The sequence below is a fragment of the Thalassophryne amazonica genome, chromosome 16, assembly GCF_902500255.1.
Source record: "Thalassophryne amazonica chromosome 16, fThaAma1.1, whole genome shotgun sequence".
Classification (NCBI taxonomy): domain Eukaryota; kingdom Metazoa; phylum Chordata; class Actinopteri; order Batrachoidiformes; family Batrachoididae; genus Thalassophryne; species Thalassophryne amazonica.
The window spans coordinates 84,076,640-84,103,643 of NC_047118.1; the positions used below are offsets into that span (position 1 = coordinate 84,076,640).

The window sequence follows — 27,004 nt, forward strand, 5'->3', positions numbered from 1 at the left end:
TGACTTTCACAAAAAGGCAGAAGGCGTGGACATCAGCACTTTTTTGGCACATTCCACTGTTACAGGAGTTTTTTTCATGGAAAGAAAAGCGGAGGGACGCGCCACGGAGCCGTTCATTACGCAGGACAAAACCACCTCGGTGTTGGTCTCACAGGACGGCTTTGAGATGGCTTTCAGACGGATTCCAGTTGCTTTTCAGTTGTGTGATTATCCGATTGCGATTGTGCATGAGCTGGACATGCCCCAACATGTCCTGTGAGGCTTCATCACGGCGTTGCTTTGCGCCATGTCGCAGTGGAGCCGCTCCTCTTTCCATGACAAAAACTCCTGTAACAGTGAAATGTGCCGTTCATTTCTAAACTGGACGCTGTCTTGATCCGGTATGTATTCTGACTAGCACAGGAATTGTGAAAAGACGTGGACATCAGCACTTTTTCAGCACATTAAGACAGACGTGCGGAGGAGTTCCGCACGTCTGTGGCACGCTTCATCTTATTGTCAGGCTGGGAGGTAATGAGGCACTGACTGAGGCTGGACGCAACATGCAGACTCACAGACTGGTGTATGAGTAAAGGCTGGGTCTTTAATGCAGACACGGGTACGGTACACAGGCAAGCAGTCCACGATGCAAAAGTACAGATAAGGGCGAGGCAATAAGTCGAGGTCCAAAACAAGCAGGGTTCAGTAAACCAGCAATTAGGCAATCAGAGCAGAGGCAAAAACGGGTTCCAAAACACAGAGCAGGGGCCAAATACACAGCTAGACAAACACCAGAACTGTGACATGAGCTGGTAAGTGACAAAGTCGACAAACGGGCAGGGAGGAAGTGAACAAAAGCAGTTCAGATAAGAACAGGTGGTAAATTGATAACGAGATGCACGTGGTGGGAGAAGGATCTGGAAGGGGGTGTGGTCAGGTGAATCCAAGAGAAGAAAAGAGATGCAAGAAAAGGCAGTGACAAGTGGGCAAGGAAATGACAAACAAAACTGGGTTTGGCCAAGAAAGATGAGGAAGTGCAGGTGCAGGACAAGAGAGTGCAATGATCAGAGGGAGACTGTGATAACAATGAAACTGGGCGTGAATACATGAGAACTCAGATGAGTGCAGACACGGGGCAGACGAAGACAGGATGAGACAGGCAGGTGTAAGTCAGGAGTGAAAAGAATTACTGACATGACAACTAATGACAAAAGAAACACGAACTGGCAAAACAAACTAGAACAGGACTGAAAAGCAAACCAGAAGATAATAAACAGAAAATAAACTACATAAAAACTGATCAAATAATAGGAAATTAAACGCTATGGCAAAACTAAAGTGGAACAGACTGAGAAATAAACTATAAGTAAAACAGAGACTAAGTGATAACAAAATCTGACATTAAAGTACTACAGATAACAGAAATGAGACCAGCAAAAATAAGCAGATGATAAGCAATTGTAGCAGGATGAAGGTCCTGGGTCCTGATTGAAAAGGCGTTCCCGCTAGCTTGGCTAACGTATGTAGCAGGATGAAGGTCCTGGGTCCTGATTGAAAAGACGTTCTCGCTAGCTTGGCTAAAGTATGTAGCAGGATGAAGGTCCTGGGTCCTGTTTGAAAAGGCGTTCCCGCGAGCTTGGCTAATGTAAGTTCAACTTTGTGAAAATGCTTTAAAAGCATGTTTCATATTTGTTGTTATTAAATTCAATTTGTGTCTCTTTAGTCTCGCTTCCTTCTCCACAAAATCTTCAGGAGGTGAAGGTGCCAATTGTAGGTCCCAGAACATGCAAGTGTGACTATGGAGCTTCAGTCATCACCAGCAACATGATCTGTGCCGGATTTCAGGAGGGTGGGAAGGACGCCTGCCAGGTAATCATGAAATCACACAGTGTTTCTTCAGATCATATTTTCCATAAACATCCTTCATCCACGTTCACTCAGAATGGTCCTGTGTTCAAAGGGTGACTCAGGTGGTCCGCTGGTGATCAAGAATAACACTGTTTGGGTCCAGGCTGGAATTGTGAGTTTTGGAGAGGGTTGTGCTGAGCCTAATTTCCCTGGAGTCTACACCAGAGTGTCTGTGTATGAGACCTGGATTAAAAGTTACATCACCTCAGACCAGCCTGGCTTCATCATCTACACATCCACTGGGACCGACAGTGACCTCAGTGTCTCCTGTAATGGTGTACCGCCACTTCCAACCACCACTATGACCACCACCACATCGCCAACCACAACTACAATGACCACACCTCCAACCACAACTTTACAGCGAATCACACCTCCAACCACTACCACAGCCACCACTACACCTCCAACCGCAACTACAACCACCACACCTCCAACCACTACCACAGCCACCACTACACCTCCAACCGCAACTACAACCACCACACCTCCAACCACTACCACAGCCACCACTACACCTCCAACCGCAACTACAACCACTATGACTACCACCGCACATCCAAGCACTGTTACAACCTCTAAGACCACCACTGCACATCCAGCCACTACTACGGCCACCACCATGCATCCAACCACTACTACAACAACCACTACCGTGCCTCCAACCACTACCACAGCCACCACTACACCGTCAGTCAAAGTTCCTGTACCTACAACAGTCACAGCCAAATGTGAGTATATGAAATCCAGTGTTTGTGAATGGATTTATAAATGTTTTACCACATATTGACAGAGAAATGCAAAATGTATTATACTCCTGCATTCTCGGAAATACTTTAACTTAAATTAAATGTGATTTTGGAGGTGAGCTAATGCTGTAACTTGTCCCACCATGAAGCAAACACACTCATCATTGTGAGTGGTGGTAATACAACCCCTGGCAAAAATTATGGAATCACCGGCCTCGGAGGATGTTCATTCAGTTGTTTAATTTTGTAGAAAAAAAGCAGATCACAGACATAACACAAAACTAAAGTCATTTCAAATGGCAACTTTCTGGCTTTAAGAAACATTATAAGAAATCAGGAAAAATAATTGTGGCAGTCAGTAATAGTTACTTTTTTAGACCAAGCAGAGGGAAAAAATATGGGCTCACTCAATTCTGAGGAAACAATTATGGAATCACCCTGTAAATTTTCATCCCCAAAATTAACACCTGCATCAAATCAGATCTGCTCATTAGTCTGCATCTAAAAAGGAGTGATCACACCTTGGAGAGCTGTTGCACCAAGTGGACTGACATGAATCATGGCTCCAACATGAGAGATGTCAATTGAAACAAAGGAGAGGATTATCAAACTCTTAAAAGAGGGTAAATCATCATGCAATGTTGCAAAAGATGTTGGTTGTTCACAGTCAGCTGTGTCTAAACTCTGGACCAAATACAAACAACATGGGAAGGTTGTTAAAGGCAAACATACTGGTAGACCAAGGAAGACATCAAAGCGTCAAGACAGAAAACTTAAAGCAATATGTCTCAAAAATCGAAAATGCACAACAAAACAAATGAGGAATGAATGGGAGGAAACTGGAGTCAATGTCTGTGACCGAACTGTAAGAAACCGCCTAAAGGAAATGGGATTTACATACAGAAAAGCTAAACGAAAGCCATCATTAACACCTAAACAGAAAAAAACAGGGTTACAATGGGCTAAGGAAAAGCAATCGTGGACTGTGGATGACTGGATGAAAGTCATATTCAGTGATAAATCTCGAATCTGCATTGGGCAAGGTGATGATGCTGGAACTTTTGTTTGGTGCCGTTCCAATGAGATTTATAAAGATGACTGCCTGAAGAGAACATGTAAATTTCCACAGTCATTGATGATATGGGGCTGCATGTCAGGTAAAGGCACTGGGGAGATGCCTGTCATTACATCATCAATAAATGCACAAGTTTACGTTGATATTTTGGACACTTTTCTTATCCCATCAATTGAAAGGATGTTTGGGGATGATGAAATCATTTTCAAGATGATAATACATCTTGCCATAGAGCAAAAACTGTGAAAACATTCCTTGCAAAAAGACACATAGGGTCAATGTCATGGCCTGCAAATAGTCCGGATCTTAATCCAATTGAAAATCTTTGGTGGAAGTTGAAGAAAATGGTCCATGAAAAGGCTCCAACCTGCAAAGCTGATCTGGCAATAGCAATCAGAGAAAGTTGGAGCCAGATTGATGAAGAGTACTGTTTGTCACTCATTAAGTCCATGCCTCAGAGACTGCAAGCTGTTATAAAAGCCAGAGGTGGTACAACAAAATACTAGTGATGTGTTGGAGCGTTCTTTTGTTTTTCATGATTCCATAATTTTTTGCTCAGAATTGAGTGATTCCATATTTTTTCCCTCTGCTTGGTCTAAAAAAGTAACAGTTACTGACTGCCACAATTTTTTTTCCCTGATTTCTTATAGCGTTTCTTAAAGCCAGAAAGTTGCCATTTGAAATGACTTTAGTTTTGTGTCATGTCTGTGATCTGCTTTTTTTCTACAAAATTAAACAACTGAATGAACATCCTCCGAGGCCGGTGATTCGATCATTTTTGCCAGGGGTTGTATACTGGAGATATATTCATACGGTGCACCCACAAAGTATTCATATCGCTGCACTTTTTCCACATTTTTATGTTACATCCTTTACGCCCTAAAAATAAATAAATAAATAGTTAATCATCCCTGCCCCATGCCAAAATCGCCCCACATCAATTTATTTATTTATTTATTGGCAAATTTCATCGACGGCGGTACAGCTGGTGCAATAACCGGCACGTCCGCTCTGTGGTGAGTATGCTTTGGCCGAAGACGGCCGAAGTTAACCGAGCCGGGCTCAGAACTTGCCACTTGATAATGGAGGTAGCTTGGACATGAAGTACAATGGCTGCAAGGTGAGTTTTGGCAAACTGTAGCTGAAATTTCACATCTTTGAAGAAAACCTTCTCTCTTGTATCAGAGAAAACTAAAAAATAGAAAAATAAAAGCAATAAAATAAAATCAAAAATCATCCCGCACTCGTCATTTTTTTCTGATGTCAAGGTTGATAAACTCATGTTATTTTTATGGAATCTTATTCCAAATGGATGCATTTCATTTTTTCCCCTCAATATTCTGGACACAGTACCCCATAATGACAATGTGAAAATGTACATAAGTATTCACAGCCTTTGCCATGAAGCTCAAAAATGAGCTCAGGTGACTCCTGTTTCCACTGATCATCCTTGAGATGTTTCTGCAGCTTAATTAGACAGAACTTTATTAATTCCTTGGGAAGACTCCCTTAGTGAAATTAAGCTTCCAGCAGCATTGTATACCAGCACACAGGGTAAGAAGCACACAGTGCATGGGCAGTGCCAGGGGGGCGCTAGGGGGTGCTAGAGCACTCCCTGGATTTGTCATAGCACACCCATAGTACTCCCATGAAAATAATTCCTCATTTATTATTTTAATTTAATTTCATGTTTTTAAGGACTTGTCTAAACTGAAACTGAATTTTTACTATACAATCTTTCTCTTCATCATTTTCAAAAAGTGTTACATTCAAGAAATATCTCCGTCCCCACAGATCCAGTAAAACCACTTGAAAATGCTGTAGTACACATGCCAGGCCTGTATGTAGCGCTGTAACGCTTCTACAAAAAAATGAAGAAGATGTGGAGCTAACAACAAATGCTAAAAATTTAGAAGCCAGCTCATGGATTAAATAAAGCCTTTTAATCTGACCTGTTGCCAGGATTCATCATCACAGCTGAAAACTGTTCTCCACATGACACCATTGTTTTGGAAGATGACGTCTGGAAATGTACTAATTCGTTATGATGGAAGTTACTTGTTAAGGGTTTTTTTAAAAGGGTTTTTTAAGAAGTCCCTCAGCGTCTGTCTGCCCTGGGTGAGTTTCTCAGACTGAGCTGGAGGACGCCGGTGTTCTGTCAAGATGTGCGTTGTCTAATTGTGCGTCTTGCCACATAAATCAACAGTTCCACATCCTGTCAATATCAAATCAAATCAAATCAATTTTATTTATATAGCGCCAAATCATAACAAACAGTTGCCCCAAGGCGCTTTATATTGTAAAGCAAACGCCATACAATAATTACAGAAAAACCTCAACGGTCAAACGAGCCCCTATGAGCAAGCACTTGGCGACAGTGGGAAGGAAAAACTCCCTTTTAACAGGAAGAAACCTCCAGCAGAACCAGGCTCAGGGAGGGGCAGTCTTCTGCTGGGACTGGTTGGGGCTGAGGGAGAGAACCAGGAAAAAGACATGCTGTGGAGGGGAGCAGAGATCAATCACTAATGATTAAATGCAGAGTGGTGAATACAGAGCAAAAAGAGAAAGAAACACTCAGTGCATCATGGGAACCCCCCAGCAGTCTAAGTCTATAGCAGCATAACTAAGGGATGGTTCAGGGTCACCTGATCCAGCCCTAACTATAAGCTTTTTCAAAAAGGAAAGTTTTAAACTTAATCTTAAAAGTAGAGAGGGTGTCTGTCTCCCTGATCTGAATTGGGAACTGGTTCCACAGGAGAGGAGCCTGAAAGCTGAAGGCTCTGCCTCCCATTCTGCTCTTACAAACCCTAGGAACTACAAGTAAGCCTGCAGTCTGAGAGCGAAGCGCTCTATTGGGGTGATATGGTACTAAGAGGTCCCTAAGATAAGATGGGACCTGATTATTCAAAACCTTATAAGTAAGAAGAATTTTGAAGAATATTGTGTTGTAAATACAGTGTGCACTTGCAAACTTTAACTTTTTAAAATTGAAAACACACTTATTGCTGTTGTAGTTTCACTCCTCGGTTGGGGAGCTCAATGCGGTAAAGAGAGGCACATCAATCCGCCAGGGGGAGGTGTGAAAGTCTGGGCAGAGAGAACTGCGCATGCACACGGAGGGCTGGCCTCTCGATAGGAATGACATCTCATCGGAACGCCAGCACTTTGTCCCAGCACCAGCAAGAAGAAAAAAATGCTCAATTACACTGTAAAATTACACTGTTAACAACATGTTACAGAGGCTGGGCGATGACATCATCCTTTCAGTTTTCCACAGTAAGACACTTGTGGCATTTTCAGATTCATGTGATTAGATAAATATTTCACTCATAAAAGAAAATAAACATTCATCAACAAAACATACTGTTTTTCACAAAATGAGTGTAAAGTGACGTTCAATGACATCACGTTAACAATGCCATGATAATAATAATAATTAATAATAATAATGATAATAAATTTCATTTATAATGCAATTTCACTAATAAAAGTCTCAAAGTGCCCCAGAAAAAAATAAAGCCAAGGACAAACAAGAGAATAAAAACAGAAAATCTTAAGACAAAAACAGCAGAATAGAATAAAACCAAAATAAAATAGAATAAAAAGACTAAGATGCAACAGATTCAAATTTCAAACTGTTAACTGTGGGACCTTATGTAGACAGGTGTGTGTCTTTCCAAATCATGTCCAATCAACTGAATTTACCCCAGGTGGACTCCAATTAAGCTGTAGAAACATCTCAAGGATGATCAGTGGAAACAGGAGGCACCTGGGCTCAATTTTGAGCTTCATGGCAAAGAATGTGAATATTAACAGTATGTACATGTGATTTCTTAGGGGGTTTATTATTATTATTTATTTTTTAATAAATTTGCAAAAATCTCCAAAAACTTATTTGATATTGTCATTATGGGATATTGTGTGTAGAATTTTGAGGGAAAAAAAAGGATTTCATCCATTTTGGAATAAGGCTGTAACATAACAAAATGTTGAATATGTGGAATGCTGTCGATACTTTACAGGTGCAGTGTAAATATATGAAGAGTTCAGATGCAAAACCCAGTAAGTCCTTTTTTTGCAAATGGAGAAAAATGCAGTTGAAAATGGAGATTTAAAGGAAACCCTATGCAGAAATGCACAGACTTTCATTGATAACATGAAAACAGTTTGTTCAAATTCTTTCATATTTTGCACACAGATGGTCCCCTTGACAGCCAACTACATGTTGGCGTCAACTAAAAATTTCTGGTTTTGGACATACTGGATTTTGCATCTGAACTTTAAAAAGAAATGTCACCTCTCATCATTTTGTGTTTCTCTGCAGCTGTGGTGTGCGGCCAGGCCCCTTTGAATTCACAAATTTTGGCAGCAAACTCTGCTGCCACTGCGGGTGAGTGGCCGTGGATGGCGAGCTTACAGATGAATGGAAGTCACATGTGTGGAGGGACTCTGGTAGCTGAGGACGCCGTGCTGAGTGCTGCCGGCTGTTTGTCAAGGTGAGACACTGGGAGTGACATCCAGGATGTCAAACACATTTAAAAGTACTCTGTGCCATAACCTGGTCCATGAGGCAGTTTAATAAAACACCTACGTTTTTACAATTTCTTTGCCAATCTGGCAAAAAAAAACAAAAAAAAAAAAAACACAAAACACAAAAAACAACAACAACAATCAAAACAAAACTCTCCACAGGTCCTCACTGAATTCATATTTCCACAGAGACAAGACAGTCAAATATTTTTATCTCTGCCAAAAGAATAAAACAAGGACAATCACAATTCTGAATGTTTTTCCCCTCAGATGTCCAATTTTTTAATCAACTATCCACAATATTTTATGGAAATGGGTCCACTTCTTTTGAGATATCTTGCAGACCAAAAAAACAAAACAAAGCAAAAAAGGGATGAGTAGCTGATCACCCAGTGACCTCCTACAAATCAGAATTATGACAATCCTCACTGCTGAATGCAACATTGATTAGCCATGATTAACCGGGCAGAGGTGTCATCTCTCAAAGTGTCTGTCTCACTGCATGTTTAAAATTGTCATAATTTGTTGCATTGAAGAATTACTGTAAGTGCCTGTCTTATCTAGAAGAGGGAATTATGAAGGTCTCTAATGATACAGTCACTGGCTTCCAAGGTAACTTCAGTTCAAGATCTTTGTTGTACATTTTGTCTGTTTCTGTTTTGTTTGAAAAATGGTCTGTTTGGTTTGCATCACCAGAGATTTTTGAATTTAAGATCAACTTTGGATTGGATCCCTTTGTGGTTCTTGGTCTGCCTCATTTAAACCTTGGAAAGTAAACGGAACATGTTCTACCTTCATTGTGATGCAGCTGGCACCTTTTGTAATCCTGTAGGTTGCTGTATCCTTATTTAGGATTTGCATGTGATGTCACCACCCCCTGCACTTCTGTGACACACCAATTTGATGAACACACTTGAATTTCAGATGTATGAATTATTTGGAGTTGTTATTTTGAACATTACAAAATGTTGAGCTGTCATGGTTAAACTGTGAAATAAGGATTCATTGCAATGCAAAAATTGATCTTTTGGGATGAGATTTGATTTGCCAATCTCAACTGAAATTCATGAAATACTCTTAATAGAAATAACACAATGCTAAAATACCCTCAGTCATATGAGCATAAATAAAGGAAATAGAATGTGACCTTTTAACCTCTTAAAATAGCTCGAGGTTAGCCATAAGCAACAAGGTACAACAAGGTAAGTATTAAAACAGTTAGTCGTTTTTATTGGGTCAGTGAAGGGAAGAGGAACTCAACCCTTTTATTTCTTGTTGATGTGAATTTTAGTTCAAATGCTTAGCCTATCTTCTAGTCCATTGTTTTTGTAGTCCTAATTTCAGTGCTAGATTTGTTGCTATGTGTACATATCTATAAGTATACAAGGTCTGTTAGAAAAGTATCCGACCTTTTTATTTTTTTCAAAAACCTGATTGATTTGAATCACGTGTGCTTGCATGAGCAAACCTTGAACGTTCGTGCGCATGCATGATTTTTTTCACGCCTGTCGTCTTTAAACCGGTTGTACCGCTCCTTAATCTGTGTGATGCCCATAGCATCGTCACTGAAAGCTGTCTGAATAATCTGAATGGTCTCCACCTGGCTGTCGCCCAGTTTCTGGCAAAATTAGATGCAGTCGCGCTGCTCCAGTCGTTTCGCCATTTCCTTGCAAAGAAAAACAAAGAGAGACTACACCCATCCTCACACAAAGGCTGCTTACAAGCAAATGACGCAACCGACAGGCGTAAAAAAAATCACGCATGTGCATGAAGGTTCAAGGTTTGCTCATGCAAGCACATTTGATTCAAATCCATCAGGTTTTTGAAAAAAATAAAAAGGTCGGATACTTTTCTAACAGACCTCGTACAGTTGCTAATTACATGAATTATTAAGATTTTATTGTCTTCTTTATAATTTGCACTTGTTTAATTGGTATCCCAGTGCAAATTATAATTGTGTGTATATATATATATATATATATATATATACACAAATAATGGATGGTAAGGAGTCCAACACAGAGAAATATTGAAGAAAAGTTACATTGGACGAGGCGTAGCTGAGTGCCATCCAACAATTGTTATGTTCTCCACCCCCCTCCCAAATTAAGCAAACAACAAAGAGTCAAGTAAATTAGATCAATTTATTTTGTTTTGTACAGCATATGATTGATTCAGATGAATGCTTCTAAACCATCAGTAGTGTTTTTGGCATCCTTGGAGTTCAATATTTCCACCAGTTCCTCGTCTGTGAACTCAGCAAACCTCGCTGGCAGACGATTTTCTGCTGTTGTTGACGTTTGTTGCCATTTTTTCAACCAGCGTCTGTCAGCTAGTTCCTGACCTTCATATGCTGCGCTCTGATTGGCTAGCTGTTGGCAGTAAGCTCTAACGCTATTGGTCAGTGGGAACCGATCGAATATAACTTTGGTTCCTAGCCTTTTTGGATCCTTTTGGATCCAACATAACTTTCTGGCACCAAGCATGCCAAAATACAGGTAAATGATGGACAGAAAGGCTAATCTGTGATTGGCTATTGCAATCTGAGTGGAGAACATATATATATATATATATATATATATATATATATATATATATATATATATATATATATATATATATATATATATATATATATATAATGTTATTTACATTAGTTATAAAGATTCTATTGTCTTATGTACAATTTGTACATGTTCAGTCAAGCCCCTCTCTTCTTTCATGTGATAATTTCACAAGGACCACAATGGAAATAAGCGTTTATGTTTTATTGTCTTACCCATGTATCATTGATATATTCACCTCTGTATGTTTATATTGATGTTGCAGAACAAACTCAATTAATTAAATCAATTAATCATACACAATATTTTATTTATCTTTTAACGGCATCTGCAGGAGGGCTTGCATTAGCACATACATGAGCTTTTGTAAAGACTGTAAGTTACCTTTGTGTGATGCGTGTGCACGCTAACGTCCGCAAGATGTCTTGTAAATCACGCCAGAGGTATTATCAGGTTACACAAACAGCATTTCCAGTTTTAGAAGTGTTTACTTTTCATTAGCTTTTACATAATATAAGAGAAACATGTTCCATTTACACAGAAATGCAGCAGTTTCGTAGCAGATTCCGCCATGTTGGATTAGCAGACAGAGAGAGCAGCCAGTGATGTCACGGTGCCTCTCTACTCTGATTGGCTGTCAGCGTGTCCTGCCCCCCCCCCAAAAAAGGTGTACTTCCATGATTCATGCTGTCGGCCGTATGAGCATAACAACAGAATACAGAATGTGACTTTTTGACCTCTTAAAATAGGGCAAGGTTAGCCATCTTTGAACTTGTCCAAGGTCTGTGTCCCAAGAATGTTCCCTGTGAATTTGAAGACCCTGGCAGTAAGAGTACTGGACTTATGCTGAGTACAGACAGACAGACGGATGGACAGACGAACGCAAGGCCTTCACAATACCCTGAGGCCATAGTTTGGCTTCATGAAGTTGGACATTGTGAAAAATGTAAATAAAAACAGAATACAATGATTTTCAAATCCTCTTCAACCTATATTCAACTGAATACACCACAAAGACAAAATATTTAATGTTCAAACTGATAAACTTTGTTGTTTTTAAGCAAATATTTGCTAATTTTGAAATGGATGCCTGCAACACGTTTCAAAAAAAGCTGGGACAGTGGCATTACCACTGTGTTACATCACCTTTCCTTCTAACAACACTCAATAAGTGTTTGGGAACTGAGGACACTAATTGTGAGTATCATGATTGGGTATAAAAGAAGCATCCCCAATAGTCTCAGCCTTCACAAGCAAAGATGGGGCAAGGATCACCACTTTGTGAACAACTGCGTGAAAAAAATAGTCCAACAGTTTAAGAACAATGCTTCTCAATGTTCAAATGCAAGGAATTTAGGGATTCCATCATCTACAGTCCATAATATAATCAGAAGATTCAGAGAATCTGGATAACTTTTTACACATAAGTGGCAAGGCTGAAAACCAACACTGAATGGTCGTGACCTTCGATCCCTCAGGCGGCACTGCATTAAAAACTGACATCATTGTGTAAAGGATCTTACCGCATGGGCTCAGGAACACTTCAGAAAACCATTGTCAGTTAACACAGTTTGTCGCTACATCTACAAGTACAAGCGCAAGTTAAAACTCTGCCATGCAAAGCGAAAGCCATACATCAACAACATCCAGAAACGCCGCCGCCTTCTCTGGGCCCGAGCTCATTTGAAATGGACAGGCGCAAAGTGGAAAAATGTCCTGTGGTCTGATGAGTCCACATTTCAAATGGTTTTTGGAAATCATGGCTGTCGTGTCCTCCGGACAAAAGAGGCAAAAGACCATCTAGACTGTTACCAGCGCAAAGTTCAAAATCCAGCATCTGTGATGGTACGGGGGTGTGTTAGTGCCCATGGCATGGACAACGTACACATCTGTGATGGTACGGGGGTGTGTTAGTGCCCATGGCATGGACAACTTACACATCTGTGATGGTACGGGGGTGTGTTAGTGCCCATGGCATGGACAACTTACACATCTGTGATGGTACGGGGGTGTGTTAGTGCCCATGGCATGGACAACTTACAAATCTGTGATGGTACCTTCAATGCTGAAAGGTACATCCAGGTTTTGGAGTAACACATGGTGCTGTCAGGCCGGGCGGGAGCTGGGGGGCTTAAGCACCCAAAGATTGAGCCATGCCCCCCCCTCAGCCCCTCTTCCAATAATTCTGCCAATATTGTGAATAACGACTGACATATTTGTGGATCTCAACAGCAGTTTTGCACTGAGAATGTCTCAATATTGTGTAACTGATCAAAGTGATGAATGTGTGTGTTCAGTGATCCACCAATGCTGAATCACCCTTCACAAACAGAATTTTCAGTTTTGCAAATAAACATTTATTTGTAAAAACCCACACACAAGTTCCAAATCAGAAATTTGTGTTTGTGGATCACAAAGCACGTGATTCTAAGTCAAAGGTCTCAAACCGGTTTCAGAAAGGGCCGAGAGTGTGCAGGTTTTCTGTGCAACCACCAACTCCAGCAGGTGATTTCACTGATTAACATCACCAGGTGATTTCACTGATTGACTGATTTCACCTGCTGAAAGTGACCAGGTGATTTCACTGATTGACTGATTTCACCTGCTGAAAGTGATGTTAATCAGTGAAATCACCTGCTGGAGTTGGTGGTTGCACAGAAAACCTGCACCCTCTCGGCCCTTTCTGGAACCGCTTTGAGACCTCTGTTCTAAGTGATGTGTGTGTGCATTGATACCACATTTTAGAGGAGCACGGGTAACTAAAACATATACCTTGGTATTTATAAAGCAATTTAATATATATTGTTCATTTCAACGACATTTTGTGGAGCCCCTCCAACTTTTACCCCAGCCCCCCCAAACAAACATTTCCTGGTGCCACCACTGGTTGATAACTAAATGATAAATAATGAAAACACAGACTGACTGAGCAAAACAAGAATGGAACTAAACCATGTCAGAAGTATGAAAAGTAACAAACAAACAAACACATGATGAAAAGAAACAACTAATAAAGTGAAGCAGATGGTGGGTAGAAGAAAGGAGGAAAAAACAAAACCATCACCACGCTCAGGGCCAAAACCTGACAGCTGCCATCCAAGCAATGTCTTTTTCAGGGACGTCCCTGCTTATTTCAGCAAGACAATGCCATGCAACATTCTGCACGTGTTACAACAGCGTGGCTTCGTAATAAAAGAGTGCAGGTACTAGACTGGCCTGCCTGCAGTCCAGACCTGTCACCCATTGAAAATGTGTGGCGCATTATGAAGCGCAAAATACAACGGAGACCCCGGACTGTTTAACAACTGAAGTCGTACATCAAGCAAGAATAGGAAAGAATTCCACCTACAAAGCTTCAACAATTAGTGTCCTCAGTTCTCAAACGCTTATTGAGTGTTGTTAGAAGGAAAGGTGATGTAACACAGCGGTAAACATACCACTGTCCCAGCTTTTTTGAAACATGTTGCAGGCATCCATTTCAAAATGAGCAAATATTTGCACAAAAACAATAAAGTTTAGCAGTTTAAACATTAAATATCTTGTTTGTGGTGTATTGAAATGAATATAGGTTGAAGAGGATTTTCAAATCATTGTATTCTGTTTTTCTTTACATTTTACATAACGTCCCAACTTCATTGGAATTGGGGTTGTAAAAAGAAAAAGAAAAAGATATGCCGGACCTCAGCAATCTCAATGTTTCCCACAATCTGAAGTACATGTCCAGTAACGTTTCATGCAATTGCTAATGGTGTGAAATTTTAACAAGAATATTGTTGATGTCACTGCTAAGGGTGTGTGTGCTGAGATTAGAAAACAAGAAGTCTGACATGAACTAACTTCTGACTAACTCATCAACTACAGCAAATATTTCAGAGAGCATAAATGATCACATATGAAGATGTTACCTCCACTCAGTTAAATCCACACAGATCACAGACCCACAGCAACACAACATCTGCAATGGTTCTCAACTAGACAGACTGATACTGGAGCCTGGTCTAGGTCAGGTCTTGCCTTTTGTCTCTGGTCAAACAAATCAAACGTTGAGCACTGCATGAGAACATTGGGCTACACCATGACTTATCAGCAGCAGAGGATGTTAGTGCGTGACATTTGACCTATGACATCAGTGCAAATCTTCTATACACAGGGGCGAGCAATAGTATGCCATGAAGAGCCAAGATAGTGAAGGTTTCCCTTCCTGCTGATCATCTCAGCAGGCAATTTTATTGATGATCAGGTGTTTAAGTTCAGGGGAGGAGCTCATCAAAAACCCATCTGCTGAGGGAAAACCAGCACAGTCTTGGCCTTGTTGCCCACCTCTTCTCTGTAGGATGACAGCTTAGCACCACATCACAGAAGACCAGGATTCTCCATGGGATGTACAACTGGAAGCTTGAGGAGGGGACTGACATCATGGAATCTTACCACTGGCTAGCAATGGTTGGGCTTAAGGACGGCACACTGGCTCCGACCATAGCAGCAAAAGAACAGACCAGGTCTCTAGAGGCAGAGGTTTACCACAGCAGACAAGGGGCTCTCAGGATGCTGTTGAGCACCATACATAGCAGCACACTGAGATTGGTGTGTTAGTGTATGTGAATGGGTGAATATGAGGCACCAGTGTGAAGGGCATTGAGCATCTCCATTAGATGGGAACAAGTGCTGTAGAAATGCAGTACATTTACAATTAATAATCACATTCACAGCAGTTTTTCTATAATCAAGTCAGGGAATGGATACATGCACAAACAGTATGTTTCTGTCTGGAGCAGGTTATTTGAAAAAACTAGAAGTCACCAAGAAAACCATGACAACTGTAATGAACAAGGACAAAGGATGGACAGACAAGCCTCAAACATCTGAAGTTTGGAGGTTTTAACAGTTCTAACTGTATCTGTTTTATTGTCCACAGTTCAACCAGTCCATCTGAATGGACTGTCATCTTGGGTCGTTTGAAACAGAATGGATCCAACCCCTTTGAGATAACACTGAATGTGACAAATATCACTTTGAGCAACCTGACTGGGTCTAACGTGGCGGTGCTGCACCTGGCAACCCGACCAACCCTGTCTGACTACATCCAGCCCATCTGCATGGACAGTGGACAGAACTTTCCTGTCAACTCTCTATGCTGGATAGCTGGATGGAGCTCCCAGCAAGGAGGAGGTGAGTCCTTAATGACAGCATGTAGGCCTGTTCAAAGTGAAAGGAAAATGGGGTGGGGGATATCTTCTTCAAGTGCTTTTGTTGTGTCCATAATTGCAGTCTTATATCTTGGCATATTATCCCCTCCAAATGTATTGGAACAAGGCCAGTTGTTTTTGCTGTAAAAGTGAAGAAATTTGGGTTTGAAATTGAAAGATGAATGTGAGAAGACAGTTTAGAATTTCATGTTTTATTTCCTGGTACTTATGTCTAGAGTTGGTAAGAAAGATACTATGATATAGCACATTTTGTATCAAACTACCCAGCGGTGAGGTGAGTAAAATATTCACTGTGCTGGTAACAGCACAGGACTTAGACAGCAGACATGGAGATGAGTGAGTGACTAAGTGAGTTAGTCCATCCGTGCTAGCTTGTGTTTCGGTCTGGGAGAGAGGTATCATCCCGACAAACTGGAAGAAAGACCGTGACCTGGTGACCTGGATCAAGATGAAGACTCAGGCTTTCAATGCTGCAATCAACATAGAGGCATGATCATTTTCCAGATACACACCCTCAAAACCAATGGCCACTCCGTTGTAATGTGAACTGAAGAACCGATAAGGGAATCGTTAAGCAGAAAGGCTATTGATGTTGGTGGATCGAATCAGTTTTTAGCGATTCTTAACAGGAACCGGTTTTCAATACCCATCACTAGTGGACACATGAATTTCTCATTATCTCCATGGTTTTGTGCACGCACATGAACACAGTGCGACCACGTGAGGGGTGTGATATTGCACTCACACAGCAGCGTAAGCAATTAAATGTTGTACAAATGTACATAAATCAATGAAAATATGTAAGGACAAAATAATGAGAGAGCACAGAACATTATAAGAACAATGAATGTACTGTTTAAATACAAGACAGTCATGTTACTGGTCATGATGTGTAATTGGTGCCTGACTTGACGATCTGTGTTGGAAATGATGAAACAAATGGATTTCATTTTGTTATTCCTGTTATAAAGAGCAGACAGTACAATAATTATCATCCTTCTGTTCCTTTATGTTTATGAACCATGGCCGTGGACGTAAAAAAGGAATGAATGAAGTGACATGAATGAAATGATGCGCTCATATCATGAACACATCAGCCTGCTCTGTCTATCCAGCTGCCCAATGCGCGGCGTGCCGAAGACACCGTGTCATGTGGACTATAACTCACATGTTGGATGTAACAACTGGAGAACACATATCGTCCCATGAAGAACATCTCCTCTCAACATGCATACTCTCATGACACAGGGAAAATTAAAAACAAACAAGATCACCTTTGGATTGCCCATAGCCATGTCTCAGCACATACAGCGCTGACCATGCAGCCACGTGGCCATCTGAAATTATCTGTGACAGCCAGCCAGGCTAATGTCACGTTCACCACATAAGTTATGGTCCACATGACAGAAAGAAAGAGTGGAAAAATAAATACATATGTACAGCACAATGCAATAAGGGGAAAGGTATGAACTGATTCATGTGTGATCACTTTGCTCTTCAAGGAGATCAGCTGACTGCCAGCCAGCGACTCAGTCTCAGCTGGCACTGACAGAGTGAACACAACGTGTCAAATTAAAACAAACGATTTGTCTGACCTGCATTCAACATGACGTGTGAATGTTCTGAACACGATCACATTGAAATGGGTTCCCGGCGCGAGGGACATGTAAATGTAGAGTGCATGTGCTGTGGCCAAATAGTTGTGATGACTGTTGTACAAGGCGTTTGAGGCGGCTCCGATTTTTCACAAGTGGCATTCCAATCCTCCTTCATGCGCCATTCGGCTTCAATTGTGTTATGTGTGAACAGGCAATTAATAAAGATCAGAAAACCCTGAAAGGTTTGATTCAGATATTTGTGGCCATTGTTATGATTTTCTTTGTTTCTGCCTTTTTTGAACTTCAGAAGAACAAGTTCTGCAGGAGTTCCAGACCTCAGTGTTGGACTGTGGGAATGCATCAGTGGCAAGTGACAGCATTTGTACAGCACGTGTTACTCTGCACGAGGTGATTAAAACCAGGAGCAGATCATTTTAGTTGTTCTCCCGTCTTTCATTTCATTTCACATGCCAGGCTTTTTCAGCCTGTTTCCTATTGTCACTGACACACAACATCAGAATCAGAATCAGAATCAGAAGAAGTTTATTGCCATTGCCAGTGAACAGGATTCACAGACTAGGAATTTGCTTCGGTACAATGGTGCAACATTAAGAAGAGATAAAATGCTAAGCTAAAATATAACATATGTGTCAAAATACAATAAAATATAAGATAAAAAAAAATGAAATATGAAAGGCTGTGTGCAACAGAAAAACAGAGAAACAGAAACGGAAAAAACAGTGCAGTGGGAGGAGTGCAATTAAAAACCAAAGTAGACTGTCTAAAGTGACCCGTGATAAAATGATAAAGTGACAGAGTTAAGCTTAAGGTGACTGAGTTATGAGGAGTTCATGAGTCTAACGGCAGAGGGGAAGAAACTGTTCTTATGGCGGGAGGTTCTGGTCTGGATGGCAAGTAGCCTCCTGCCCGAGGGGAGTGGTTTGAACAGACCGTGTGCAGGGTGAGAAGGGTCGGCTGTGATCCAACCTGCTCGGCCCAGAGTCCTGGAGACGTGCAGGTCGTGGAGAGATGGAAGGCTACAGCCGATCACCTTCTCAGCAGAGGCCACAATGCGCTGCAGTCTGTGTCTGTCCCTGGCTGTGGCCCCGGCGTACCACACCGTGATGGAGGAGCAGAGGATGGACTCGATGATGGCCGTGTAGAACTGCACCATCAGCTAGACAGGCAGCTTGGCCTTCTTCAGCTACCGCAGGAAGTACATCCTCTGCTGGGCCTTCTTGATGAGGGAGCTGATGGTTGACTCCCACTTGAGGTCCTGTGTGATGGTGGTGCCGAGGAAGCGGTGACAGTCCACAGTGGTGATGGGGCTGTTGGTGAGGGCGAGGGAGGGCGGGGGGGCTGTGGCTTTCCTGAAGTCCACGATCATCTCCACTGTTTTCTGGGCGTTGAGCTCCAAGTTGTTGCTGCTGCACCAGGTCACCAGCTGGTCCACCTCCCTCCTGTAGGCAGACTCATCCCCATCCGAAATCAGTCCGATGAGGGTGGTGTCGTCCGCAAACTTGATGAGCTTTACAGAGTCGTGGCTGGAGGTGCAGCAGTTAGTGTACAGGGAGAAGAACAGAGGGGAAAGGACACAGCCTTGTGGAGATCCTGTGCTGAGAACCCGAGTGTTCGAGACATTTTTTCCCAGCTTCACACGCTGACTCCGGTCCGTCAGGAAGTCTGTGATCCACCTGCAGGTGGAGTCGGGCACGTGGAGCAGAGAAAGCTTGTCCTGGAGCAAAGCTGGAAGGATGGTGTTGAATGCAGAGCTGAAGTCCACAAACACGATCCTAGCGTAGGTTCCTGGGGAGTCCAGGTGCTGCAGGATGGAGTGCAGGGCCAGGTTTATGGCATCATCTACAGACCTGTTGGCTCTGTAGGCAAACTGCAGGGGGTCCAGGAGGGGGTCGGTGATGGACTTCAGGTGGGATAAAACCAGGCGTTCGAAGGTCTTCATGACTACAGATGTGAGAGCCACAGGCCTGTAGTCATTAAGTCCAGTGATGCGTGGTTTCTTAGGGACTGGAACTATGATTGAGGACTTGAAACAGACTGGGACATGGCATGACTCCAGGGAGGTATTGAAGATCCCCGTGAAGACTGGGGCCAGCTCATCAGCGCAGTGTCTCAGGGTGGTAGGAGAGACACAGTCTGGGCCCGGGGCCTTACGTGGATTCAGCCTTTTGAAATGTCTCCTCACATCCTCCTCCTGGACCGAGAGGGCAACAGGTGGAGTGGGGAGGGCAGCGGTGAGAGGGGAGAGGTCCAGAGTGTTTGAATATCCAGTTGTGTGGGGGGTGGGGAGGTGTGAGTCCATGTATTCAAAACGTGAATAGAAGACGTTCAGGTCGTTGGCCAGCTTCAGGTCGTCAACAGAACGAGGTGCTTTGGGCTTGTAGTTGGTGATCTCTTTCAACCCCCTTCACACAGAGGCCGAGTTGTTGGCAGAGAACCTTTGCTGCAGACGTGAACTGTACTTGGATTTAGCCTTTGCCACCTCCTTGCTAAATCTGTACTTTGCACCTCTATAGCTGTCTCTGTCTCCTTCTCTGAAAGCCACCTCTTTCTGCTGACGGAGCTGCTGGAGTTTAGGTGTGAACCAGGGCTTGTCATTGTTATATCTCACCCTGGTACGCTGTGGGATGATGCTGTCTTCACAGAAATGAATATATGACGTCACAGTGTCCGTGTAGTCATCTAGACTATCTGTTGAAGCCTCAAACATATCCCAATCCGTGGTGGCCAAGCACGCGCGTAGCTCCTCTACAGCTTCATTGCTCCACACTTTAGATGTCCTCACAACAGGTTTAGAGAGTTTAAGTCTCTGTCTGTACGTGGGGATCAAGTGGACCATCACGTGATCTGAGAATCCCAAAACTGCAAGGGCCACCGCGCGGTAGGCGCCGCTCACTGTCGTGTAACAATGATCTAACATGCTCCCTTCTCTGGTCGGGCATTTGACAAACTGTTTGTATTTTGGTAATTCCTGACTGAGATTCCCTTTGTTAAAATCACCAAGAATTATAACAAGAGAGTCCGGAAAGTCTCTCTCCACGCTCATAATCTGATCCGCGAGAGCGCTCGGCCTCGTGCACGTCCTCGCTCGGTGGAATATACACAGAGCAAAGTATGAAAGAGTTAAACTCACATGGAGAGTAGAATGGTCTGCAGTTTATGAGGAGATATTCCAGAGAGGGACAGCAGTGTTGGGAGATCACAGTCACAGCGGAGCACCAGGCGTTGTTGATATAGAAGCAGAGTCCTCCCCCTCTAGTTTTTCCACCAGAGAGTGCTCGGTCTCTGTCTGCGCGGAGGAGTTGGAATCCCTCTAGTTGGAGCGCGCAGTCTGGTGTCTGTGCATTTAACCACGTCTCCGTGAAGCACAGTACACAAGATGAGGAGAAATCTCTATTCTTCTTCATCAGCAGTGCCAGCTCATCCATCTTGTTGTGGAGTGAGCAGACGTTGGAGATAAATATCCCAGGTAGGGGCGTGCGCGTGCCCCTTCGTCTGAGGCGCACGAGAGCTCCAGCGCGTTTCCCTCTCTGCCGTCGTCTCACTTTTTTGGCCAAAAAGTGAACCAGTTCAGCTGCAGGCACTAAAAAAACTGGCATAATGTCCGTGGGTGTTGATGATTTGATGTTTAGAAGCTCCTCGCGGGTGTAGGGACACGATGACACACGATTCATGCACAAAAACAGACAAAACAGGGAGCACCAGAATACCAGGGCGCCTTCACGTGGCGCCATCTTGGAAGGGTCATGTTCATGTACATGTACATACACAACATGTTCATGTACGTCTTAATATTGCATTAACTCAGTGCTGATGGATTTGTGCTGTGACTGGTTAAAACAAGGTCATGTGACTCAAAGGTTTGGAGGATTTAAGAAAATTGGCCAGATTTCTAGAAATGAGAGCTGCTCCATCCAAAGTGGGATGGATGCCGTCTCTCCTAACAAGACCAGGTTTTCCCCAGAAGCTTTGCCAATTATCTATGAAGCCCACCTCATTTTTTGTGTCAAGAAAAATGATCTTGTGACCAGTTCTCCTCTGACTGCAGGGGATAGAGCGTTTTTTCTTGAAACCAGCTCTCCTTTGTTTGCAGAGACTAGAACTGTATATCTTCTACAAAACAGTTAACTGGTAAGCATTAAAATCTTTATCAGACTTAAATGTTTTTAAATGTTAAAGTTTTATTCACTACACCTGCAAATTATGTTAGCGATCTATAAACTGTCGGACCGAAATTTATCGGTCCGCTGATGGTTTTCAAAGTAATCTGAAAAGCTAATGCTTTGATAGCGGATTAGCGGAACTGTGCCCACCACTGCATTTGTAGCATAATTTAAAATAATTATTAGTTTTGCTGTTGTTAAACTTTGGTTACACAGGGTGGCAACATAAGATGTAGCAACTTTAAGTATTGAATAATTATTAAGATCAGAATTGGATTAAATTGGATTGGACCTCACCAGTGGGTCACCAAAATAATTAACAATTTTAAGATTTAGTTATTATTTGGATCAATTGGGTGGACCGCAGATGTAATGAATTTGAATACTGAGGTTTATTAATCTTTAATTTTGAAATTTCCTCCTTGTGGGGACACAGGGTAAGTCATGCCTCATTAGTAAAACAATATTTAATTGTAATATTTAATTACCTCAAAGTTAATGGGGGCACCACCTATGTTTTAAAGCCAAATGAACTTTAATTTAAACATTAATTAGTAATCATTATTCAATGATCATTAATCAGTCTCAAGTCATTAATCAGTCTCAGGTTTAAGTCCTAACTTCTACTGTTATGTGTCGGACGCAGCCCAGAGAACCGACCAGCGTTTGAAGGACCCAGTATGAAATAAGCAGAGCACGGTACAAAGGATAACAAAATTTAATTACATAACAGTGATGTGAAAAATACAACAAATAAGTGCGCGGTCTGGCGTGGTGGAATTGCGGTGTGCTCCCAGCAGCACTAACGGTCCAGAGCCAGAAACTGTTCGGACCCAAGGACCCCGCCGACACCCCCCAGGTGGCCGCGACAAACCGAGTCTGTGAAAGAAGAAATCATCATGTGAGTCCACACTCCACACACAGAGAGACCACTCAAAGGTGTAATAAACAGCAAACACTTCCTGGCTTAATCACTAATCAGCTTCCCTCCCTGCAGGCATGGATCATCCAGTTCACATAACTCAACTGCAGTGGAAGCTGATTAAACGACTAACATAACAGCTCAATATAATAAGGTGTGAGGGACACCACATTTACTGACTGTACAAATGTTAGTCACAAAACCTAACGTACCTCAGGAAGTGTGCTGACGAGCGTGAGACCTCACCCCCTCCTCTTTCACAGACCATGCATCAAACCTGAACGTTCTCTGCATCCACTGATGATGAGATGGCTCTCGAGACGACGATCTCACCCGTCTGGTCACAAGGTCGAGTCTCTGGCAAATACACACTGTGTACTCCAGACTTAAATGCCACCATGCTCCAATCCGTGTAGATGCACCACAGCTGTGAGTCCTGACGAGCTGCACTTGATCAGCCTCAGGTGATCAGGGTGAGGTCCTGATAAATCAGCCACACAGCCACTCAGTCCTAAACGCGCGCCACCTGGAAGGAAAAACAAAAGACAGAAACAGAAGACAGAAACAAAGGCAGCCAGGCACCCCCAGCCACAACATTCTACGATACAATTGAGCAATAACTTTGATGCGATTGACCAACACTGTTTCCACCTGAACACAATAAAATCACAGCCGGGATATTTACATTTTCTTTACAAATATACACAAATTGAGCAGGTTACTAGTATTTTGAGGATATGAACAATGATTAAATAGTTAGATTATGGACACATTTGGTTACTCTTGAGACGCTGAAAGGAAGCAGTGAAATAAAGTTTAAGGAATTAAGTGAATAACTCTGATTTCCATTTAGCAATGAATTTTGGATCACCAATTATTATTGTTAAGAAAATTATCAAACAAATATATGAAGTCACCTTGTACCACTTTACAAAGCTCTGTGGAATGATGGGTCACTTAACTGGTCCTTTGAAGAAGATGATAATGATCCGATCGGCGTGGGTTGTTGATGGCCTAAGTTTGCCTGATTCTGGGGTTGAACTGCTGGTTCTCACCGATGACACCAGACGTGGTTTCAGCTTGGTTTGCCAGCAGGGCAGACTGATGCGCTCTGCAGGTCCGTCTGTTGGTTCAGGTTGATCCACAAATGAAGGTTTCAGGTGTTTGTTAAAAATGGTACTCTGGTGTCTTCAAAAACTTGTGGCACTGGATTAAAAGTCTTTGTAAATTTAGAAAAGTTAAAGGCTTTAAATCGACGTTGTAAAGTTACAGGAAAAGGGAAAAGATGCTTATATGTAAATAGTGTTTTTGCTTAATTATGCAAATAACATACCTTTCATATGTGGATAAAATAATGTTCATTGTAACACAAAGTGATGGTGTTTTCCCCACCGCTAAGACCTGTGGTCCTGTCAAGGTTCTGAGGTCATGGTCCTGTTATCTTTAAGGAGGTATTCTGGCTGGTCTGGGAAGCTTCTCTGCATTGATATGAGGCAATTAAAATGTCCGATAACTTACACTGACCGGAATTTTGCCGATAAGTATAGTTTCAGGGACACCTTTTAAGTAATTATAGACAATGGATAATATTGCTGGATTGTGCAGCTGAAGGAGTGTTAGAAGACATCTCCAAGCTCCAGGAATTCAACTTGAAAGTGAAACAACAGTCTTTTGAGGCATCAGCCCTTTTTGAAAAGAGAATGAATGCACTTTATTGGATTAATTCTAAATGAGGGTATCTTCGCTACAAATACCCCCATGGGATGCAGTAATGAAGGACTTCCAATTCTACACATTTTAATATTGTTACAGCTTATTTTTTCTGTGTAATAGCATAAATTCTTCACCATTTTCCTGATATTAATTCCAGTAACTCTCACCTCAGTAGTGCTTCTCTCACTGCCCTTCTTTCCTCTTTGTTAAAGTTAAAACATAATTTGGTTTGTCCTTGTCATTGTGGAAAAAAGTTGAAATGGCAGCTGCCGTCGTGCTACACAGATCCTGTGTTCACAGCCAATGATGGAGAAATTTTGTCATCGTCTCAGTTAAAACAATGTGTAGAACATGTGGTTTACTGTCTGCTGATTATAGCCAACATGTTAATGCAGTATAAAAAACATACAGGTATTTTCCCCAAAAAGATGAACCCTTCTTTTGTGTGCTCAGACTGATGCTGGAGGACCTCTGATGTGTAGGTTGGATGGCTCCTGGTATCAGGCGGCGGTGTTACCAGTTGACAGCACCATCAATGGGACAAGGCGAGCTCGGAGGAGTCCCTCCCAAATGGTCTTCTCTAAACTCAGCCGCTTCCAGTCCTTCCTGACGGACGCTGTGGGGCAGTTCTTATCACCAGCCGTGAACAGCACAGCACTGGCAGCAATCTCAAACACCACCATGACCTCAATCACAACTACGGCCACGCCCACAAACACCACCATGACCTCAAACACAACTACGGCCACACCCACAACCAGAAACACCACCATGACCTCAAACACAACTACGGCCACGCCCACAACCAGAAACACCACCATGATCTCAAACACAACTACGGTCACGCCCACAATCACAAACACCACCATGATCTCAAACACAACTACGGCCACGCCCACAACCAGAAACACCACCATGATCTCAAACACAACTACGGTCACGCCCACAATCACAAACACCACCATGATCTCAAACACAACTACGGCCACGCCCACAACCAGAAACACCACCATGATCTCAAACACAACTACGGCCACACCCACAATCACAAACACCACCATGATCTCAAACACAACTACGGCCACGCCCACAACCACAAACACCACCATGACGTCAAACACAACTACGGCCACACCCACAAACACGATAATCACGAGCACAAATGCAAATCCAACCACAACCACAGCTCCATCTCTTACCACGTTGTCCACAGACAGCGCCACCACTGGAGGCTCTCCAGCTCGCTCTCCCTTCGTCTCCTTTTTCCGTCTTCTCCTCTTCTCTGTCTGTCTCCACCTCTACTTATAGAAAGAACCTTGATGTTCATGTTTAATCTGTAAATACCTTCACAATAGGACAAATAACTATGAATGTGAACACCATGTCTACAAACTCTAAGGCCTCAGTCACACCAGAACGCAGTGTGACCCAATTTAACACAACGCGTGCAGTCACCTTGGTATCAAGTTCCAACCAGGAATCCCACATCTGTGACTACCTCCAGTCAGTTGCACAGTCAGATTATGATGAAATCTCCATAAGACGGAGTTCGACAGCAAGTCAGGTGCTTTGGGAGTACGAGTAAAGAAGTACCAGTTCAGCAATTACATGCAAACTGTAGGCAATGATACAGAGAATGACAGTGACAAAGAGGCGAACAGCACATAGTGCAGCAGATAACTGAAACAATCGTGCAAATGGTGATACAAGCACTAAGGTTGGCACAAATACTCTTTAGACATTACATTGCTCTTTTGAACAAACTGACTGGCCACTTGAATTTTCAGTAGGCGGCCAGGTAGTGGTCAATTGAAGAATTACACAGGTGTCAAAATTAAAAATGCTGAAATCATTTTGAAAACTACACCACGTTATTTGTGTGATCGTAAAGATTCCAAAAAGGTATAGATTGGTCTATCTATGACTGAATGATTAGGAGTTATGGGGTAAAAACAGGAAAAATGGTGACAAAGGTCAGTTTCAGTTTGTACAGGGGTCAAAGTTAAAGTTGCTCCAATTTTGGTAAAAAAATGATGCAAATTATTAGTTGAGGTAACAGGGTTTTAAAAAGGAATAGTTTGCACCATGTATCATGCTTAGTTATTACGTTACAGGGTAACATATGTCACATGTCATAGAATCCAATGGACGTTGACCTTGTTTGACCTTTACTTTGGAGACCAAACATTCAACACAATCAAAATTATTCCATTTATTAATCCTATTAGCTTAACCAATAATTTGTATCACTTTTTACCAAAATTAGAGCAACTTTAACTTTTGACCCCTGTACAAACTGACACTGACCTTTGTCACCATTTTTGCTGTTTTTAGCCCATAACTTCTGATCATTCAGGCATAGATAGTCAAAACTATTCCTTTTTGGAATCTTTACGATCAGACAAATAATGTGGTGTAGTTTTCAAAATGATTTCAGCATTTTTAATTTCGACCCCTGTGTAATTCTTCAATTGACCCCTACCTGGCCCCCTATTGAAAATTCAAGTGGCCAGTTGGTTTGTTCAAAAGAGTAATGTCTAAGGAGTATTTGTGCCAACTTTGGTGCTTGTATCACCAT

General features: G+C 42.3%; 1 protein-coding gene across 1 annotated transcript in view; it reads left to right on the forward strand.

The window, feature by feature from the left end:
* The window catches only part of LOC117528659 (transmembrane protease serine 9-like), a 68,632-nt gene extending 42,420 nt beyond the window's left edge, over nucleotides 1–26,212 (forward strand). Inside the window, exons 5-10 of the mRNA XM_034191288.1 lie at nucleotides 1,703–1,848; nucleotides 1,940–2,618; nucleotides 8,036–8,207; nucleotides 15,721–15,974; nucleotides 17,918–18,018; nucleotides 24,880–26,212. Of these exons, the coding sequence (XP_034047179.1) occupies nucleotides 1,703–1,848; nucleotides 1,940–2,618; nucleotides 8,036–8,207; nucleotides 15,721–15,974; nucleotides 17,918–18,018; nucleotides 24,880–25,734 (2,207 nt within the window). The 3' untranslated portion in view covers nucleotides 25,735–26,212. The remainder of the gene's footprint in view (nucleotides 1–1,702; nucleotides 1,849–1,939; nucleotides 2,619–8,035; nucleotides 8,208–15,720; nucleotides 15,975–17,917; nucleotides 18,019–24,879) is intronic.
* Nucleotides 26,213–27,004: the final 792 nt, after the last annotated feature.